General features: G+C 41.5%; 1 protein-coding gene across 1 annotated transcript in view; it reads right to left on the minus strand.

Moving 5' to 3' along the window:
* Nucleotides 1–1440: 1440 nt before the first annotated feature.
* The window catches only part of DEPDC1B (DEP domain containing 1B), a 61963-nt gene continuing 53421 nt past the window's right edge, over nucleotides 1441–9982 (minus strand). Inside the window, exons 10-11 of the mRNA XM_032801160.1 lie at nucleotides 3488–3673; nucleotides 1441–2728 (exon numbers count right to left, since the gene is read on the minus strand). Of these exons, the coding sequence (XP_032657051.1) occupies nucleotides 2567–2728; nucleotides 3488–3673 (348 nt within the window). The 3' untranslated portion in view covers nucleotides 1441–2566. The remainder of the gene's footprint in view (nucleotides 2729–3487; nucleotides 3674–9982) is intronic.

Raw genomic sequence — 9982 nt, forward strand, 5'->3', positions numbered from 1 at the left:
AACAGAGCTTTCAAAGGGCACATTGGCATGCAGTGATTCCAAAACAATGACAAGAGTGGCCACTTGATTTAAGGGCATTATGGGATGTTTCCGGAGGCTGATCAGAGCACAGTAATGCAACATCTCGTTCATACTGACACCCAGGCATTTCATCCAATGCGCACCAAGTGTTAATCTTCTCCCCGAGGTGGAGTGCCAGAAGCGCTCTAGCCGTGGAGTCAGAGCGCTCTAGCTGCCTTGCCAGTGTGGACAGATAGTGAACTAGGGTGCCTGGGGCTGCTGTAATGTGCTGTAACTTACAAGTGTAGCCAAGCCCTTACGCTGCAGACTCCTACAATTTACAGGGAACACCTTCAGGTCTGGTTATAGTTCACCAGCTACAGCTCTGCTCTCGCAGGAGCAATGACAAGACTAGCCAGTGACACAGAACTGGTTGGAAATTCAGGTTTGGAATTTGAGCAAGGAACCTGCTTAGTGGTGTTTGTTTTTACTGTCTTTAGGGAAAAAGGACTTAACGTACATTCTTTTCAACTGAAAAAACTACGCCAATCACATGTCTTCCATTCTTCTCTTATCCTGGCCTGTAGCCTCATTTTCTCTTTCTAATGGAAACAACGTGACAGGCCCCCAATATTGGCTGATTGCTCATGCCAAGGGGAAAATCAGGAGCAATACACAGCTCTATAAGAAAACCCATAGGACAATGGCACAGAGCTATCCCTGCTGCCAAGGGAATAAGGTATCTACATTACATACGGAGTGATTTCTGCTCTGCCAAGGTTACCCACAAATACTTAAAATGTGTTTCTACTATCCCTGAAAAGTATTCTGTTCAACCCAATAAGTGGAATAATCACCTGGGCTTGGGCTTTATACTTAGTGGACTACTCAGTATTTGAAGAGGGAAGAACAGACCAATGGAAATTTTATAGAAGACTATAGTCGTATCTTCCAAGTTCATCATGTGCATGTAAGCTTTAGAGACTATGGCAAATTAAAAATATTACATGTTAATCTATCCAAGTTTATGGGGGAAGAGAAGAAATGACTCCAAGATGCTTGAATAGTAAAACGAGATATTAACTACAGCTAAAATCGATACATTTTTGCTTGGGATAGGGAAAGTCAACTCTATATAACCTTGATTGATCGGACCTTCAGCCCTCATAGATTGTGCCAATCATAACATGTCTTCCATTCTTCTCTTATCCTGGCCTTTCTCCTCCATGTGTGACCATGCCTTTTCACGATAAAATCTTCCTGTCTCTTCGGAGGTCAGCTGAATGGTTGTTTCAGTTCCTGTCCAAGAATGATTAATGCATGAGACAAAGGAGAAGGGAAAGAAAGCTTGTGGGATCATGTACGGTTGAAGCAAAAACACAAAGCCAGAAAAAAAATTTGACTGTGTTAAACCAATAACCTTTTAATGCACATCCTGGTATGAATTTGATTAATTAGTGCATTTGCAAAGCAAGAGAGTGTTGTGAAGGCTAGATTACAACCAACCACTTTATATTCCTTGTAACTTCAAAGTGGGAAATTGATCAAGGTTTTTAAACCATCCTCAAACCTGCAATAAAGTCCACTGTGGAGACTCAGACTCAACTCTTTCACTCTGAAATGTTTCAGAACTGTGGCTCATTACCGATATGAAGGCTATGATGAAACCCACTGCCTCCAGAGAATTACCTTAAAAAGTTGTGTTTTAATAACTGAAAAAATTAGAAGTGCTGCAGTTCAAGTACAACCAAAATGTACACAGTAGAACAGAAGAATTCATTATGGAGAACAAATGCATCCTCATTAAAAATAAAAATCTATAGTTCTTATTTAATTTTTGACCTTGCCGTAAATACCTCCCTTTTCACAGAAAATAAGGCATTTGATTTTCATATAAAAATGTGTAACTTCCATCCTGTTAGCGACTAATTTTGTACAGCAATATTTAGCAAGATCATGTGAGTTTTCAAAGGTCTGGCCATGCACCAATGAAGTCAATGGAACTTCAACAGGAGCTGGATCAGGCCCCAATGCAGCATATGAATGAGGAAACAAAGGGCACTGTTGAAATCACCATTATAAAATACATCAAGGCTAATACCTGAGACAGAGTCAGCAACTCAGTACAAGATCCAGTGTTTCAAGTTCATTCAAGTATGTACAATGTTTTAATCCCTCCAGCATGCCAGCTATTAACAAATATAATACAGTCTCCTTTTCAGAAAAAATGCTGTTGACCAGTGACAAACAAGACAGTGAAATATACACATAAAAATACATCTAAGACTTGAAATGACAACTAGAAGTATAAAAGCAAAGAATTTTTTCCATATTATCATTCATAATGATTACCCATCTTGTACTTAAAAATAACAAATCATTAAAAATAGCCAGTGACAAAAATACTGATAATGGTTCAAAATAACATCCCCTCCAAAATGTTTTGCCATTACAACCTTTTCCCACTGTTTCAGTAGTTAAAGTTTTTCCAGTAGTTACATGCTGTTTAGGTTCCATTTGCCTAAGATCTATCCTAAGATACAGTTCACTAGTGACTCTGGAAATGTTACATTCGAAAACTTCTGGTTCTTTGAAATGGCTGAAAAGGCTTTTTCAGTGCCCACATCAGCAGTTGTGGTTTCTGTTTATTTTTTTCCGGAAACAGCACTGCCTCACTTTCAGGAGTAGGAAATCGTTCTTTATACACATCAGGGTAGGATTTCTGAAACTAAAAAAAAGTACAGTTTAAACAAAACTTCACAGCAAAAGCTTGACATTACTAATTCAACTACTTACAAAACAAACAAACAAAGCAAATCTCAACTATACAAGTCAGTAAAAATATGCTTTCCTGTGCCACGCAGTCTAGAACTATGCATTTAAAATTTGGTAGTCTTTTCCAATAGGATTTGTCCAATAGGATTTGTTTTACAGCAAAGTTTTACTGCAAACTTGTCCAATAGGATTTGTTTTACTGCAAAGCCCCTACTGTGAGAAATTGAAGTAAAAATAAACTATAATTATTCCATCTACAAGAGAGTGTCTACAGTTTAAGTCTTAATGCCAGCCTCCTTTTCCTTTTGAGAACTGGAAGCTTATAATTTGATACAGATTTTTATTTTATGAAAACGCCTCAAAATATCAAACTACATAGAAAAACATTTCCATCTTTTAACTTCATTAATCTAAAGCCATGTCTACCCAGGGACACTCAGAAAAGTAAAAGGAAATTAACCAAAAGTGCAAAGTCGATTGGCATAAATAAAAGTATGTTGAGACCCTTTCCTCCCCTCCTTCCCCCACATAAGGATGTTCTCAGTCAGGATTTAATGTGCCTTTAGGTCACTGTGACTTAATCCTCAAGGATTAAATAACTATGAAACTGGTCTTTATACAGATGTAAAAGATGAGAAGCAAATATATAAAATCCTTCACATGCACAAGGTTGAAAAGAAAACACAAGCAATGATTTGAGAATTCTCTTTACCTGCTTCAGCTTTTTCTTCTTGTCTTTGACAGATATTTCTTTATTCATTGTAATTTCTTCCAACAGAGCTGCCAGTGGTTCTTGAGAGCCAGTTACTCTTTGGTATTCAAATTCATCTGTACTGATTTGGCAATAAAATGACGGAGCAGGAAAAGTTGTATCAGTATCAGAGTCTGCATATTTTATCTGAAGGAGAAAGAGGAGGAAAGAAAGGACTAATTTCAAGAATTAATTTGGAAAAATTGGCTTGATTAAAGGGAGGGCCTGTGTGATTCACTGACCACTGTGTGACCTTGATCAAATCAAGAAACAAGTTGATGCTTCAGTTCACCCAGGCCATTTCTTGTAGAAATACAGAATCACTAAAGCACTTCTTCATAAATTAAGGAGAGGAGGAGGAGGAGGAGGAGGAGGAGGAGGAGAGAACCCTGGCACCTGCGGAAAGAAGGTAAATAAACAGAAGTGTTAGGAAACAGAGAGAGAGAGAGAGCGTGGAGAAGAGGCAGGGGGAGTACAGTGATAGGATCTGGGTAAGTGAAGAGGGCACCAAGAAGCAGCTAGCTGGCAAAAAGAGATTATGTGGCTTCTCCTTCTCCCCTCCATACTTTCCCAGGGATACAAGACCACCCTCCATGGGGAAATTGCAAAGTTGCCAAAAAGGGCAGAGAGAGAGAGAGAGAGAGTGTGTGCACGCGCACACACAGAAATCCACAACCCTTTGTTTGGTCCTCTACTGTTTTCAACACCACTTTATTGGTGTGGAAGGGTGGATTATATTTCCCAAAATCCCTGTAAAGCAAAGATTAGAAAGTTGACTGAGATCCTTGGTGCAAAGATGTCAGAGAGGGGTAGAGTACTATTATGACCACTAAAAAAACCCCTTGAAACCATGCAGAACATGTCCCAAAATCTTAACATGGACAGTTCTATAAGTAGGACACCCTGCAATCTTAACTCAGTTGCAGAACACCACAATAGAATTTGCTGTGCAGATTTAGATAAACAAGCATTTACTCCAAATTAATTAATTTAATCTTACACTTTTTCCTTGTTACTCAGTTCTACATTATTACAGAATAATTGGGAGCAAGATGACAACCTTCACATGGTGCTTCTGTTAAGTGCTGATGTTTTTTGTGCTCTGCGTTTTGTGCAAATTCACCAGCACACCAACGTCACCAATTGGCCACTGGACGTTGTTTTAAATTTCCCAGTGAATGTAGCAATGATTATACTTCCCCAAATCACCCTTTCCGGACCAATAAAGAACAGTTGGGCCAGTCCTCCGAATATACCAATTTAATGTAGATGGGATGTCCAGGGGAAAAGTAGATTACCTCTCAAGGACCATCAAAAGACCATCACATTGACACTGTGGCCCTCCAGGAAACACACGTGAAAGAAGAAGATAAAGCTGCCAGACATAAAATCTATAGCTACACCAAAATCGCTGCCATCAACCATCCAAAACATGGGGACTAGCAGGATGTGGAAGTTTAGAAGAACTATTGAGCAATGGAAGAGAGCTCCAATATGGTTAGAATCAGGGACATCATTATAGTAAACATATACAAGCCACCTAACATAATGTGGCCTGATTCCATCTTACCTTACCTTTCTCATCCGACCATTTACATAGGTGACTTTAACAGCCAACAAGACGACTGGGGATACTGCTTAAATGATGCAGCCACGGAGCAGATCACAGAATGGGCCTTCCTTGAAGACCTCCACCTGCTCTATGATCCAAAGGAACCTGGATCTTTTTAGTCTGCGAGGTGGACATCGGATCACAACCCTGACCTGTGTTTTGGGACTAAGCTATTCAACTGTACCCTAACCCGAGATCGTAGCACAATGGTTGATTATTTCCAATCCTGGAAACTTAGGCCTAATGCAAAAAACAAAAACAAAAAAAAGAACAAAAAAACCCCACAACCCATGGTAACTGCTTTTCATCTGAACAATAAAATGGCTAATACCAAACTTGATGTGCAGTTCTGCGGTGAGAGCGTCAGCCACGAAGCTAATCCAAAGTATCTTGGCGTTACACTAGACCAGAGTTTGACCTTTTGACAACATCTCAAGATAAGGTCAGGTCCCGTGTTGCGCTTGTCAGAAAACTGGCTGGAACATCCTGGGGCTCCAGTCCAGGGACTTTACGAACCGCAACAATTGCCTTGGTATATTCTGCAGCTGAATATTGTGCACCCATGTGGTCTCATAGCATTCACACTAAACTCCTTGACACTCAACTCAATAATGCTATGCGCATAGTGTCGGGGATGCTCAAATCTACTCCAGTTGACTGGCCCCCTATCCTATCGCACATCCAGCCTCCACAGATTAGAAGAGCTGCTCAGACATCTCACTTTCTTAATCATGTCAAGGCAAATATGACGATCTCACTGCACCATGACTTGCAGAACCCACCAAAGACTAGACTAAAATTCTGAAACCCTCTATGGAACCGTATTAAGATCCTTACACCCAACTTTGATGCGGAGGCTCAATGGAGAGTCACATGGAGGACTCTGACAGCTCAAAACAAACAGCTTGTTGTTGATCCTGTTGAGGAACCATCAGGTTTTGATTTATGTCAGAAAGACTGGTGCAGATTGAATCGCATCAGGACATCTCATGGGAGATGTGGACAAACCCTCTTTAAATGGAAAATGAGGCAAACACCTGTATGCAACCGCAGTAAACAGGCAAATGATAGAGCACATCGTATGAATGTCTCCTTCGTTCTTTTGCCAGGGGCCTGAAGGATGTTCACCAGCTGACTGCTGTGGCAATGTGCTGGCTATCAAACTTAGATATAAATTTGTAGTTGTTGCTACCTACACAAGCCATACAAAAGAAAAAGAAGATGACATACTAATTGCTTAATCAAACAAACAATCTAAGGCACTATAGGCATAGTAAACACACCTAACTGTATTAGTATGATGGAGGGAGGAAGATTTGCATGTAGTCCAAATGACTGACAATAAAACATTCAACCACTCATTTATGAAACTCATAGACTTGTAGGTCAGAAGGGACCAATATAATCATCTAGTCTGACCTCCTGCACAAAGCAGGCCACAGAACCCTACCCATCCACTTTTATAACAACCCCAAACCCATGACTGAGTTATTGAAGTCCTCAAAATTGTGGTTTGAAGACCTCAAGCTGCAGAGAATCCACCAGCAAGTGACCCATGCCTCACGCTGCAGAGGAAACCCCAAGTCTGTATCATCGCAACTTTATGCTACTTCCGCTTTTTGTCGAGGTCTAATAATAGGTTAAATAGATCGTGTCCCGAAAACCGATCTTTAGGGCTCCTAGTACCTCTTCCAGGCTGACAGTTTACCTTCAGTACGACGCTGGAATCTCTCTTACAGTTCTCCACCTTACAACTTTTCTATTGCATCCATTCTTTTCCATTTATACTAAAGTTCCCCATCGGACGTGTCAATGTCTTACTTAATCGAGTGTAAATTTAGATCACCGCATTTCTTGCTAAGTAATCTGTCTGTCTTCTCACAAGTCGGAGATCAGGTTGTTTTTGGCACGATCTACCTTGAGTAGAATCTATGTTGCAATTTTGTACCAGTGCGATGGACTCAATGTCCTTAACTAGCTTTTCTCCTTTTCACATTTTTTCCTAAGACTTACATACTACAGACGGTGAACTAACAGGCCTTATAGTTACCCAGATCACTTTTTTTCCCTTCTTAAAAAATAGATCGTTAGCCATTCTCCAGTGCTTCGGTACAACCCCAGTTTACCGTTTGATTAAATCTCTCGCTAACGGGCATCGCAATTCTGCGCCGTTCCTTTAATTTATCCTTTGGATGGAGATTGTCGGGACCCTCGTGATTTGGCCCATTAAGCTGTTCAGTTGGCTCTACTCTCAGATGCGGTTTGGTAGTATCCACCTCCATCATTTCATTCCGTTTTATAATCTCCATCATTCCCTAAATCATCACTTAGTTTATTTGAAGGTGGGCCTGCAGGCAAAGTAATTATTTTAGATATTGGGCCATTGCCATTAGTGTTCTCCTTCAACTCGATTCATCCTCAGTGTTATGCGGCCCTCCTTCTTTCTTTTTTCTTTCTTATTGTTTTGTGGTGCTAGCAACTTTTATATTGGTTTTTATCTTCTTGCAAGTCCGTTCACTGGCTTTGCCTTCTCACTTATCCCTATTTGTTCTGACCTACCAGGATTCCCTTGCTTATATCCCACTCTTTCTTCCACTCCTGTAAGATTTCTTGTTTTCCCTAATCCGCTCTCTTGAGGTTGCTTGTGTCATCCAGTTTGGGCACCTACAACTCCTGCCTCATGGTTTTCCCTCTTCGCTTGGGATTGCAGTCCGCTTTCGACCAGTTTCTGCGGCTTTCAACCAAGGTATTCGCCCCTCCACTTTAATCATCGTGTGCCTTCCTGTCATTCCACTTCCCTAATAATTTCACTTAACTCTTTAAGATTAGCTTGAGCATGTCAAAACGCCTAATTCCCAGGATCTCCGTTTTTTTATTCCTTCCCATTTAGTTTGAACTGATGTCAGTCTGTTATGATCACTCGAACCAAGGTTTGTCCCCTCCACCATTTCTTCTATCGAGGCCCTTATGCTCACCAACGCTATCTAATAATGGCAGTCCCTTTCTTGTCGATGGTACTTTAACTACTTGGTGAGAAACCATCAATTCACTTCGCTAGAAATCTGACAGTCTATATTATTCTTGCAAGCACTTGTCTCCAGTCTATATTGGAGTTATAGTCGTCATGATCACACATTTTCCCTTGTTTTACTTCATTGAAGAATTAATAGAGGTCTCCATCATATCCAATCGATCCTCGCTGGGTTGTAGCCCCCAGCACTATTCTAGGGAGGCTCTCATGTGCTTTTTCCCGTGTGATTTGTGCTCGTACAGACTCTGTCTTTTCCATTCGATCACTTATTTCATTACCGTTAAACCTCGATTCATGATGTTACAATTCTTACTCCACCCTTTTGCCTTCTTCCTGTTTTTCTAACAGCAATGCTCATACCTGTACTCCAGTCATGAGTACTATTCACCGGTTTTCTGTTTATCCCTATTATATATCAGTTTCACATTCGCTGCACCTAGTAGCTCTTTCCTCCCTCTTGTTTACCTTAGGCTCCTCCTATTAGTGTACAGCTTTTAATTTTGGTCGTTTGGCGTTCATGATCATCTTTACGCCATTGGTGCACGACATTCTACCCCGATCTGTTTGTTAGTTAGTTTCTACACGCTTTTCCTCTTGGTCATTCTTGCGGTCCACAGCGTTTCCTCTCACTGTTGTTTAATTCCCTCCTAGGTTATTCTGGCGTGGAGATTCTTCGTGGATCATCTCCAACCTCTCCCCAACTTCTGTTTAAGCTTTCTAATTGAGGTCGGCGATGCTCCATCTAGAAATTTATTCCTCCTTTATTAGGTGAGTATCTCGAGAGAACAGTCGTCTTCCGTAAATTGCTTCGATATGATCGTTACATCCCAAACCCTCCTTTAGTAGACCATGCCGTAGCATCTGTTAGTCTTCTTAATCTTGTCCTCTCGTGTGCCTTCTCTTAGGAATGGCGGATCCCATCTGAAGATCACCTGGAGCTCGATTTCTTGGTTGAGCGTCTTCCCCAGTCTGGCCATATCTCCTTGATACGTCAGCGAGTAACTAGCTTGTATCTTCGTTCCACATGAGTGACAATCGCGGATTTTCCCCGCTTCTGCCTAGGATCCTTTTCCGTGCTCTCAGCCACATCCTGTATCTAGTCCCGGCAGACAGCCACCTTTTCTCTTTCTCAGTCAGCTCTAGCGCTATACAGGCCCTTATTCTATTCTTTCGTAGAAGGTCTCCAATCATGAACCTGCCTTTCTCGGGACAGTTGATTCTCTGGTCTTCCCTGCACTCTGCCGCTAAGTCCTCTCGATTGTTTTGCCCTGCATCTCTCGGGCTTTCATACTTGGTGCCTTCCCCATTGATCTTCCTCCTTCTTGTAGCAGGACTAGCTGTTCTCTTCTTCCTTGCTTCCTTCAGTCGAGACATCATGTGGTCATCATCTTCCATTTACCATCTCTATCAACCTGTCCTTAGTTCTATTCTCCAGTCGCTAGCTACCGTCTTTCTCTGCTGGTTCTCCTAGTCACCATGCTTTCACTGTTCTCACTTTCCTCACCAAGTCCCTCTCTCTCAGAATTCTTTGGTTCCTGCTTCCTTTCTGCACGCTCTATGCTTATCCCTGTGCCTCATTGTTGTGTCATCTCTGCTCAAACTCCTTCAAATACTCAGCAGTTTCACCTGCATCTCTCCGGTCGTCTTATCTTTTCTGTCCCGCCTCTACAGGCGCAATTCATGCGACAACCCTTCGTCGCCTCCGCGACCAGTGTACATGCCACAGAGCTTCCACATACCTCAATCTCCAGTGTGTCTTCCACTGCTTGCCTCGTGTCTCACTCATGGCCTTCAACTCTGTGCTTGGTCAGAC

The sequence above is a fragment of the Chelonoidis abingdonii genome, chromosome 6 (assembly GCF_003597395.2).
Source record: "Chelonoidis abingdonii isolate Lonesome George chromosome 6, CheloAbing_2.0, whole genome shotgun sequence".
In the NCBI taxonomy this organism is placed as follows: domain Eukaryota; kingdom Metazoa; phylum Chordata; order Testudines; family Testudinidae; genus Chelonoidis; species Chelonoidis abingdonii.